Source organism: Taudactylus pleione, unplaced genomic scaffold (genome assembly GCF_031769625.1).
Source record: "Taudactylus pleione unplaced genomic scaffold, aTauple2 ptg000331l, whole genome shotgun sequence".
Taxonomy (NCBI): domain Eukaryota; kingdom Metazoa; phylum Chordata; class Amphibia; order Anura; family Myobatrachidae; genus Taudactylus; species Taudactylus pleione.
The window spans coordinates 372,951-385,604 of NW_028284732.1; the positions used below are offsets into that span (position 1 = coordinate 372,951).

The 12,654-nt window shown below is 40.3% G+C and overlaps 1 protein-coding gene across 2 annotated transcripts in view; it reads left to right on the top strand.

The window, feature by feature from the left end:
• The window catches only part of LOC148509120 (NXPE family member 2-like), a 31,546-nt gene extending 25,009 nt beyond the window's left edge, over window positions 1-6,537 (top strand). Inside the window, exons 3-4 of one of the 2 annotated variants that reach the window (XM_088443544.1) lie at window positions 2,491-2,709; window positions 6,002-6,537. In XM_088443544.1, coding sequence (XP_088299670.1) covers window positions 2,491-2,709; window positions 6,002-6,537 — 755 coding nt within the window. The remainder of the gene's footprint in view (window positions 1-2,490; window positions 2,710-6,001) is intronic. The other variant, XM_088443545.1, reaches the window with a different exon arrangement.
• Window positions 6,538-12,654: the final 6,117 nt, after the last annotated feature.

The window sequence follows — 12,654 nt, forward strand, 5'->3', positions numbered from 1 at the left end:
TTTACGTAGCAAGGGGCAGATTGGAAACTTAAAGTGTCTGAAGAATATTCTAAAAGTGCCTCAATTAAAATCCCCAAAAAATCAGCTGATGGTGGAACCAATACAATTATCTCTTAGATTGAAATTATCTCTAGCCACTTTGGCTATAAGCATATCCAATACAACATGTACAGGTAGATGGAGTTATAGCCAGTGGCGCAACTATGAAGGGTGAGCAGGCCCAGCGGCCAGGGCAGCTTATCCGGAAGTTGCTGTTATACAAGAAATGTCACTCAAATGTAGCTTCCTGCTCTGTAGTACCCTGGTCAGCATCTCCTCTCTGCATCTGATCACATCTGGAGTATTCCATAGCAGCCAATCAGACATTTTCTTTCATTGTCTACATTACCCTTAATCGATGCCATGTCTGTCTATCTACCTCATTTGCCACTTGATGTCCTATACTTAATTTTTTCTGTTATCCTTATACTGACTATTTACTCAAACACACAGAATTCTTAGTTGATCTTTGAGCTACTATGAGTTGCTTGAGCACCTCACAGCCTGCACCCATATTATCTAAAACTTACTTCTCAGAGGTCCCGCATCTGGTGTCTCAGTACTGCACAAAATACCAGAAAATGACCACCGTGCCATTTTTCCTGTGCTTTGCACATGTGCAGTAAGGAAATTGCAGGGAAAATGGCGGCCGCCCCATTTCCCTGGCGGTCTGCGCATGCGTAGTAGTCTCTGGGCACACTCTAGTATCCAGAGTCTATTGATGCTGCGGTGGCCAGCCGGCCACCCATGGAGAGAGGAGGGGGCCCCAGATGAGGAATGCACATGGGCCCCCTCCTCTCTTAAGACACCCCTGCTAAGCAATGATTATGATGTTGATGAAAGCTAGTTGCTGATTAGTAGATAAATGTTACTGACTGTGGTGCTCTTTGTTCTACAAATTATACTTTATCCATGTTTTATGTTCATTGATCTGTATTTTCCTCGTCACTGCTAATCCACATTGTGGTTATAAACAGAGATAGGCTATCACTAACCATGGAAACATTTGTTGACAAAAGAAAACAAGAAACAAGTGCTTAAAAGGGTTGTACACCTTAAAACAACCTCCTGTTCAAATTCATCTGTATACGTTCAGTGGTGATACCCACCTCTGGAAGCACCACTACTACCAGGTTTAAGATGTCAGAAAAAACTGGTGAGAGGTTCAAAGTCCTGCTCAGTATGTAAATAGTAAAAAAAAAAGTTTAGAAATGGAAAAGAGAAAGGTTTAATCCAGCCTCTGCCCCTGAAGGGTTTAATCCAACCTTTGTCCTTGTCCCAAACAGAAGTCCAAACAGACTTCTTTGGGTAACAAATGGGAACATATATCTTTTTATTTTATAGCTATTCAATAGGGAGTACAAACATACTTTTCCAGGGCTGTCAAATCGTATGAGAATGCATTTCTGTGAAATTCCAGAAAATTTCCTTGAGAAACACAAAATGGATTGACATGATCTTGAAAATTGATTTCAGTGGGGTCAGGGACCATTTTGCTTTTTGACACATTGGGCCTCATTTATCAACAAGTTTTATCATTCACAACAACTGATAAAACTTGTTGTGTATGATAAATGGTGCTCCAGCCAATCAGCTCCCAACTGTCATTTTTCAAACAGATGATTGGCTGGAGCACCAATATCATACACAATGAGTTTTATCACTTGTTATGAATGATAAAACTCATTGATAAATGAGGCCCATTATTTTTATTGCTTTTTGCTTTTTATATTTTCTGTTGTTTTTTTACAACGTGGATCAGGTTGGTGCAGAAGGAACCTGATTTGTGATTCCTGTCCCCACAAAATTATGATAACACTTGTAAAAATCATCTAATAGTAGTTGGTATGATATGTAGCATTATGTCACTATTACATACCAGGGACCTATTGCTTACGACTGGCAGGAAATACATTTATTATGTATTTCCTCTTCTAATATGTTCATATCTTAATGGTGGAAATCCTGGTGCTGCCATTATGAAGATGGTAACCATAAGAGGCACTTCAGCTTACGGAAAAAGTGGCTTTAGAAACTTGCTTTAACAATTGTTTATTGCCTGGAACTGAATAAAAGAGTTCCTGGATACAAGTTGTAACTAGCGTCATAAATAAGCTAGTTTCAGCACTAGCAACATAGTACAAACTGCATGGACAGCAACATTACAGGATCATTATCAGAAAGCGGATTGTAACAAAATGTTTATAGGCATTGAACAGTTGTTAAGAAAATTAGTAGCATTCACCAAAAAATGGTCCCAAAATTCAAACATCTATCATCAGTGATACAGCAAGTGGTAAAGTCAGGACAAAAATACTGTATTCTATGTACAAACTATTGGAGGAAATACAGTGCATGAATTACAATGTAAACTGGTCTCAGATACACACATAGGTTAAAAAAAAAGATACAATATTTTTTTAATAATTTCTTTCTTCTTCATTTCCTTAGCTGCAGCCCCTTTACCACTAGAACGATGTAAGATTGGAATGCAGTCTCCCTTTCCCAGTGGTTTTGTGTTATATAATGAATGGAGACCTGTCTTCTGTAACATCTTCCAATTTACTACCCAGGAACAAATGTACAATTGTTTAAGTGACAAAATTATCTATATTTTGGGAGATTCTACCTTACGACAATGGTTCCTGTATTTGGTAAACTTACTGAAAGGTAAATTGTTTACAATTGCTTCAATAATCTATAACTTTAACAATAGCTAATTACCAGGGGGTATATTTACTAAAGGCCCATTTTGTAGTCGAGTTTGTAGTCGATTTCCAAGTCAATTTAAATCGACATAAATTGAAATCAAATTGACACATTGTTTGACTGGTCAAATCGCTCATATACTATCAGTCTGTTTTTTTTGTCGATTTCAAAACCAACTTCGATATGGGTTGATTTTTAATAGTGTAAACTTAGTCGGTTTTGAATGTAGACTTCAAAATCTAACATAAAATCATCTATAAAACCAACTTCAATATGGGTTGATTTTTAATAGTGTAAACTTAGTTCGATTTTGAATGTAGACTTAAAAATCTAACATAAATCATCTATAAAACCAACTTCAAAACCGAATAAAAATCCACAAACACATCCTTATGAATTCCTATTGGCCAAAACATTCCACATGCAAGGTAAGAATCATAAACTCATTATAAAAATGCTGGAACTCACCCAAGATGACGTTGTTTGGAGATAGGAGAGAGAATTTCTGAGTGATTTGTGAGTCTAAACATTTGGCTTGATTTAGAGATGGACGCAATGCCGATATTTACGTAGGCTGAGCGACTGCTTGCCATTGCGCATGCGTGTAAGCCACACTACGCACATGCAGCAATTGAATTACAAAAACACTCACATAGAGGAATCACTCGCAAAGTGAGTGACAGATTGTCAGCATTTGGGGAGGGGGTTAGAAAACGCAGGCGTGTCTGACCAATTAAAACACTGTTTTCAAGGCGTCCATAAATTAGCCACTGCGATGGCATTTGCTTCCATATCTGAATCAGTCCCAGTGATTGCTGCAAGTTAAGTCTTGTCTTTTTCTGTAGTGTGCTGTCAGTTTGAAGTTTGTCTGATTTATGTCTAGAGTCATCTATTATTCTTGTGTTTGTCAGTGTTTCTGTGTGTGTCTCAGGTGTGTTTGTGAGTATTTTAGTGTTAGTTTTTGTGTTATTTTTTGTTTTGCATCACAGACCACCTGCATGTTCATGGAATAGGCATGATGTTGATTAATATATAATTGCACACTATTACTGGGTTTTCTCAGCCCTACAGTATGTGTATGCAGTCTATAGCTCCCAGGATATTACTAATGTCATTAGGAATGCCTGTGAGACTATACTGTAGAAAGCTACTCAAACTTCATGCCACTGTGACTACTGATTGGGAAAGCAGATGTTGGTGTCACTGAAGGGGATGATTGCTGCCATGTCCTGGGTGAGGTGCTTGCTAAATGTTCTGTAGGCTGTGCTAAATTCCATCACATACCCATATATTGACTGAAAGGAGCCAATGTCAAAAAAATGTAGAGCACACAGCAGCTTTTGCAGGCCTGATATGACACGTGACCATGCAGTGTCTAGCTCAAGCTGAATCTTGACGGGGTCATACAGCATCATTATGTTGGAACGACTGAGGCAAAACATCTGTATGATCTCGCCAGCAAACAAACGCTTTGAGGTTTAACCGACTGGGGAAGAACCTAGGCCTGCCCTGCTTAGGCTCTGCGGTACCTAAAGAAGCTGCTGTGGTTCCTGTAATTCTGCCTCCTGGGTCTCATCAATCAGGTGGTAATTTGCATACCACAGGAAAGAGGCCTTGAATAGCCATGAGTCCTACAGCCACAGTCCACCACATGGCTTTGTCCCTTTTTATAGCCATCAAAATTACATTCCAACCAATAGAATGGATTTTAGAAACTAAAATAGCCTGTCTGTTATGAGTCTACTATTTTGGTGATTTATCTGTAGGTTTTGTGTTTGATTTTTGTTTGATTTACAAACCGACTGTAAATCAGGGGATCCTGTAGTCGTCTATTTAAAAGTATCAATGTTTGGTTGATTTTCGCTTTTGTTCAGGATTTGGTTTTATAGTCGATTTGCCTTTTCTCTGAATTGCAAAGATGAAAAATTGACAGGCAGCCGGTGTCACTCCCACCTGGTGTGGCTGCAGGGCAACTGTGACTTCAATAGAGACAGTAGTTGTGGGTCCTGGTAGCCAAAGCTACACAGTGATTGGCCAGCCAGCGGCAGCTACACACCCTCCTTCTGGTTTCTGTGCAGTTGAGTATGCACTAAAAGCAGCAGCTCCTGCCAGGGGCGTAGCCAGAACTTTGGGGGCACCATAGCAGCATTTTGTAAGGGCCCCACCCTAATGCTTGTAGAGAAACACCTTTATTTGCAGCAGTTGTTCATTGTATGCTCCAAAGTAATGCCCTAGTACATTTTATACCCCGTAGTAATATTTTAGTTATGTTTATGCCCCTTAGTAGTACCCTAGTTCATTTTATGTCCCATAGTAGTACCCTAGTTCATTGTGTTTCACATATTAGGACCTTAGTTCACAATATGCAACATTGCAGTGCTGTCAGTACACATCATGCCACATAGTGCCCCTAATTCACATTATGCCTTACAATAAACCCAGTACATTTTATGTCACATCGAAGTATCATCAGTGTATAATAACACACTGTAGTGCCTCCAGTTAATGTTTTACCACATTGCAGTAGCCACAGATAGTTTTACGCCACACTGTAGTGCCCAAACTTCATACAGTGACACATTTCAGTGCCCCAAATTTACATTATGCCACATCAGTGCCGCCCGGTTTATATTATGCCACATGCAGTGCCCACAAATAATAGTATGCCACACTGCAGTGCCCCCTGTTCATAGTATGCCATACTATAGTGCCTCCAGTTCATATTATGCAATATTACAGTTCCATAAAAAGTAACATATCAGTGCTATTTAGTTCATATTTTACCACATTACATTTCCCAGTTCAGATTATACCTCCCTACAGACCCTTTTTACCATCCACTACACATGCATGACTATCCATCTGTGCTTGTGCATGACACGGGGACCCAGCAGTGCCTGGAAGGCTTCGTTGAAGCCAGAAAGACAGCGCCGGGTCCCCATTGTCATCAATGGTGACCGCATCACTCTCGCCATCTAAAGATCTAAAGATGGCGAGAACGATGCTGTGACAAACAGCGGTAATCTTAGATTACCCCTGTTTGTTGAATACAGGAGAAAGTCTTAAAGGGGTTATGCATTGTTGATAAATGGGGCCCTTAATTTAGCAGATGGTTGCATTAATATATGAAAGTACAATTTCGCAGCTGTAGGGAAAACTACAGTAGCTGCAAACTCTGTACATGACTCTCCACAAAGTTTGAACTGATACCCAGAACTTTTTTAATGCCCTGTTACTATTTATTTTTCAACAGAATTAAGGAATTTGAATCTGCATAGAACAGGCCTGGAAACGCTGCTTTTTGCAGTAAACGAGAAAAGGAATATTCAGTTATACTGGAAAAAGCACAGCCATCCTATTGTTGCAAGTCATTCTTACACAGTTAAAGATGATGCCTACATAAGTAAGGAGATAGATAGACTAGCTGGAGGCTCAAACTATGCTGTTGTTATCTGCCTGGGCCAGCACTTCAGACCTTTCCCAATCCAACTCTTTATCAGGAGAATGATTAATGTGCACAAGGCTGTGAAACGTCTCTTCTTAAGGAGTCCAGAGACCAAGGTTATTATTAAAGCAGAGAACTTCAGAGAAATCAATAGTGATGCAGAGAGATTCAGTGACTTCCATGGCTATATCCAATATCTGATTGTGAAGGATATCTTCCAAGATCTTCGTGTTGCTGTGATCGATGCCTGGGACATGTCCATTGCTTACAATACAAATAATGTTCACCTACCTGTACATGTAGTGATGAACCAGATACACATGTTTCTAACATATATTTGCTAGTTAATCAAATATTGTCTCACTAATAATAGCAACCAGCAACCAGTAACAAACATAATGGACCTCATGTAGATTTGGACACACTGGGCCTGATTCAGACCCGGACGCTATTTGCGGCCGCCCTCTCTCAAAAAGGGGCCGTCTATGCAAACATGAGCTTGCTCTTTGCGGTGTAAGGATGCCTTTATGTCTTAGCGGGCGAGGGCTTATTGCGCTCGCAAGTGTTTATAGACGCACCCTTGCCACTCGCAAAAAAAAACGTCATCTCCGGGAAATGTAGGATTAATTGGGACCATCGGGAGCCAACGGAGCTGCTCATAGCACTTAAGGTAGACCTAGCCTCCCTCAAGCAATGCGATCAGTTCATGGAAAAATCATCCAAGTCACATGTTCAATGACGCTACTTTGCTAATTATGCACACCCATTAAACTCTGTTCTGACGGTCAGACACGCCTGCGTTCGCACATCCACTCCCTCATTCACAAGCACCTTCCCCTGTTACCACCCACAAATCTGTCACTCAAACTAGCGGCCCGACTGTGGGCTATGTGCGAGCACTTTCCCATCGCACTGACTGGTTCGCGCACGCGCATTGTGAATTATACGCATGCGCAGATTGAGAAAAATCGCTCAATGCGAGCGAGTGCAGAATAGCAAACGGGTCTGAATCAGGCCCACTGTACATAAAACATGCAAAAGTAAAATGCTTCCAAAACATTATACAATGACCTGTGTATACTGTGCTGCACAAATCTTAAAATGTTAAAAGCATCTGCAGCATAAAGATAAATTGAATTTGTACCATACACATTAGGAGCCTGATACTGAGTCACACTGATCTCTTCGAAAGCAAATGGCGAATTTGTGTCTGATTCAGAAAAGAACGGATATATGCCGATGCAAATTTATGCATCTTTGCATATGTCTGTTCTATTCAAAATCTGACGCAACTTGGTTGTGTCTTTCTTTCCATAAAATAAGGTGTTTTAGGCATAAACTGGGAGGTGAAAATGTGACTGAATCGTGACTTGAGGGAGTGTCATAGGAGTGTTATTTTGATATTGTAACCACTGTTCTCAATTGTGTTTATTATGCATGCAGATGTAATGTGTTTAGCTGCTGATAAAGTTATTTAAAAAAGAAGATACTGTAGCCATTTGGTGTGTTCATCCAGACGCTGCTATACTGTATAAAGTGTTCCTTCTTCTTCATTCATGTTAATATTGCAACATACAGTATGTGTGTTCCTTTTTGTAGAAATAAAGAGTTCCAGTTTGATTATGTTTTCTGCTGCTCATATATAGCATATCTGCTAACAGGTTATGGGCCTAGGGCTACAGATAGAAAAGTTATAAAAGTCAGAAACTCAATGAAAGAAAAAGCAGAGCCCAGAGGAAATGGCTGCTGCTACCAGTTCTTCAACCAATTTCACAGAGATGAGTCTGACTATTCATAACTGTGAGACATGGAATTCAAAGTAAAAATGCTGCTTATAAGAGAAGGTATGTGAAAATGTAAACAAGAGGTAAATCTTGACCCAGTCACAGAGGAATGTACCGAGATAGCCCAGAGAATAAAATCAGTGTACTTTAGACGATGAGAATTTTTGTGCCTGGTTCCCTCATTTACTATCCTCTGACATTTCCACCATTATCATGCGTGATTTCACTATCCCTATTGACAGTCCACAATCTCCTCATGCCTCCAAACTACTCTCTCTAATCTCCTCCCTCGATCTCTCTCAGTGGACTGAGGCCCTGATTCAGAGCCGGACGCTCTGACAGAGCGCTCGCTCTGAATCAGGGCCGTCCCTCTGAAATTAAGAGCGGCCTCTTGGCCACTCGCATAGCTGTGGGTAACCACCCACAGCTATAGTGAACGGCCAAAATGATGGTCGCAATGGTCAAGACCATCGCGACCATCGGGCTTGCGACGAGACTCTTGTGGTAGGGTCTCATTTCCGCAAGCCCTGGAGTACTTTTGGCTCTGTCAGAGCCAAAAGCACTCCCACTGACATCACTAGTGATGTCAGTGGTGCCGTCCCCAGACGGTAGGCGTTCCCATGGGAATGCCTCCGTCTTGGCAGCCATGACCCCGGCACGCCCACCAAAGGGGGCGTGCTGTCACTCACCATCGACAGCACGCCCCCTTTGGTGCGAGACCCATAACGACGGCTTGGCCATCATTATTCAGGTCTTACGCATACGCACGATGGAGCCGCCTCCGTCGTGCGCATGCGCACTTGGCCAACATCAACCCGCTTGCGAGCGCTCAGCGCTCGCAAGCGGGTCTTAGTTAGGCCCAGACTCCTTACTCATCAGGAAGGCCACTGCCTTGATCTTGTATTCACCAGACTATGCTCAGTTTCTGAATACACTAATGCTCATTTCCCTCTCTCAGATCACAACCTTATCACCTGCACATTCTCTACATCACATCAACCACAATGACATTGAAATCAACCATTTTCTCAAATCCACAGAAATATTAATGCTATTAATTTTCAACAACTATCCTCCTCTCTGTGACAACTGTTCTCACAAATTTCTACATTCACTTCTCCTGAGACTGCTGTATCACACCTGAACCAGACTCTAGAAATACAGACCCTCCAACATGACCCATTCCATTAGGTACAAAATGCTCTGCTCCTGGACTTCCCTTTTAATTTATGATTGCAGACACCTGAGCTGAAATGTAGACAAAAAGGGAAGGGTATATCAGTTCTGTGAGAACTTCAACCCAAAGGTTGAAGCTGAAACACCTGTCTCATTAATTACATAGTTCAACACAGGTGACTGCAATTATACATTAGGTGGGAAGTCCTGGAGCAGAACATTTTGTACCTAATGGAACGGGTCATTTTGGAGGGTAGGGAAATAGCCCTCGATGAAGTGACTTCAGGTACCCTTCACACTCCAAATAGACATAGACATCAACTGTGGCATTCTAAATCAACATGACACCTACAAAAAGTCTCATGTAAATTAGAAAATCAGTGGCGTAACTCTTGTACTTCAAGTGACTTCCTCACATATAAGACTATCTACCACCCTTATCGTAATGCTCTGGACAATTCCAAACAAACATATTTCTAATATCTCTTTTCTGCCCAAGCCTCTAACCTGAAGTTACTGTTTAATATATTTAAATCACTTCTTACCCCTCCCTCACGCAACCAACCTGCTACAATCAGCTTTTCACAAAAAAAGTACAGGTGGTCAACTCCAAATTAACTGATTATATATAAATAAATAAATTTTTGCAATGAATAGAGGTTTTTGGCATAATCTTTGCCAAGGTTATGGGCCTACCCACCGCATCCGGGTTACCTCTGTCGTGTAGGTCCCTAACATACTAAGATTCAGATCCAGAGCACAGGACACCCCCAAACCAGCCCAGCTAAGCCGCCCCAGAGCACCGCCATAGCAAGAAAAGTGCAGTGTAAAAGAAATAGTTAGGAGCAGCCAGGCTGCATATAAAGAATGAAAATAAAAAGTGAAATACATATATAATAAACAAACAGTGAAGGGTTAAAATGTGTTATAAAGGAAAAATGTGTTATAATGCTGTGCACTGAAGCAGATCAACCAAAGCAATCCAGGGGGACCCACGCCCCAAAAATGAATCAAAGCTGCACTGCACAGTCTAAATATTTGCAGGACTTACCTATGTTGTGCCTCTGACTGGTGTGCATAATACAATGCCAGACTCTATGCTCTAACCAATGTAATAAGGGTGCTAGCCTGAGAGAAAGTGTCTCAGGCTTTCCAGGTGTGCAAAGCAATACACTGATTGAGTTCATATAGGAAGTGGGCCTCAGACTGCACACCTTGAACATATATTTAACTGGAGGTGCTACCTGTGGAGACAATTGATATATACACAAAAAAAGAAGTACAGGTGCTCAACTCCAAATTAACTGATTATATATAAATAAATACATTTTTGCAATGAATAGAGGTTTTTGGCATAATCTTGGCCAAGGTTATGGGCCTACCCACCACTGTTGGGCACATATAGAAACCGTTGTAATTCCTACACCGTTCACCTGATTTGGATGTAATTACCCTCAAATTAAATCTGAAAGTCCGCAATTAAAGCACATCATGTTTGTTTCATTTCAAAGCCATTGTGGTGGTGAATAGAGGCCAAAATATGAAAATTCGGTCAATGTCCCAATATTTATGCACCTGACTGTATGTGCTTGTTTATACAATGTATGTATATGTATTATAGATTTGTGCACACAATTTATTTATAATGGGATCATTATTGATTTTTGAACTAATTATGGAGTAGAGCAATATCTGTTTTTCTAGAGGACAGTTCTGATATGTACTGGTTAAAAGATTGGGAGTACCATATTGATTGTTAAAGAACATCCATAGTAAAAACACCTTTTGAAAAAAACCTTTAGATATTTGTGGCCGGTTAATAAGACCTTGACATGTCTAATTATTTATAATATATTAGATTATTATACAATTAATATTGTATTTTAGGTTATATTTTGGTTTGTTTTAATTACACTCAGTGGAAATACAGTAGATAACATTTTTGAGCCAATATAAGAACATTGGTATGTATATTGAATAGGGATGTGCAGGCTCGGTTCTACTCGGTTCCGTTCGTTTTTTTTTACCGAATCTTATTGGGTTTCAGCTGTCACGAGTTTTGGATAGCCAATAAGATTCGGTAAAAAAAAACGAACGGAACCGAGTAGAACCGAGCCTGCACATCCCTAATATTGAAATGTATTAGTATCAACAGATTGTTTATTTCTAAAAATGACCATCCATTAATTGATACAAATTTTTGTTGTTATTATTGTCACCCATTTAAGACATTACCCCTGAAGAAGTCCTCTGCGAAGGACGAAACACATTGGGTTGTCAGATACATGTCCAATTAAAGTTACCACTTGAGTGGACCTCACCATTTGAGGTCACACCTTTCGGTGATGGTGGGTCAATACATTTGTCTCTCATAGGTGGCACCTTTTTGGCTCTTGTGCTCTTTAAATGTTAGCAATTTGAAAGAAATTAACAATAAATGTTATGGAATTATAGTAATACATGGCCATTGGGCCATTTGTGTTGGGTGATTCTTTGGTGAGCGGGTGTTTTCCAGAACAGTATCAATCCACAATTGGGAGTCAATTGTGAAAGAAGTGGTGTGAAACATTGGTTATTCCTGAAATAAGATCACTGAAAGACCTTTTCATGGTGTGAACTAAAGATTTATGTGGACTAAGGTGCATCACTCTAGTGTTTTTGGTGTATGTTGATTATTTAGTACCCACTAACAGAGGTACCACTAAGAGGTGCAGCCGTAAAATCTTTGTGAATCCCAGCGTGGGATGAATATATTGTATTGATTACTATATAGCTATTTGCCTGCCCCTACTTTGGATCTGGATTGAATATGTTTGACCTACTGATTATTACTGCCCTGCTACCTTGAGCAATTGGGGACCCTTGGATCTTCCCATAATTCTGTTAGCCCTTCTGATCTAATGATGCTGGTGTTTATGGTCACTTAGAGTTCTTCTGGGGGTGTGTGACCAGCGATGGCACATGTATTCCTCAAAACCCCTTTATGTCTATACCTCACTACAATAACTCTAGCAATTTCCCACACTGTTAAACTTTTTTATCATCCCTGCTTTCCATGAGTAAGAACAAAAAGGGATCCTCTAAAATGGACACTCCAAAACCACAGTGATCTTATCTCAACTCTGACCTACTCTACATTTATTTCTGAGGTCTCCTGTGTCATCTTCAGTGGCTACAGTATGGATACTTCATCACAGCCTACCTAACCAGGATCATCTCCCTCATCGGGTCCTTCCCAGAGTGGGGACTCAACTAGCAATGTCCAGACAGAGACCCCTAACCTCTCAGCCATCATACAGCTCCATAAATCTTTACCAACTAAACAGGATCTCACCCCTATAAATAGAATGACACAGCGCTTACAATAACAATATGGACAATAAACAGTGATCCAGAGATAAATTATTTAATATGAATTACACATTAAAAACTGGAAATAATCTTTTAAAAAATAGCAGCTAGATTCAACATACAATCACACATATACCGACAATACAACAA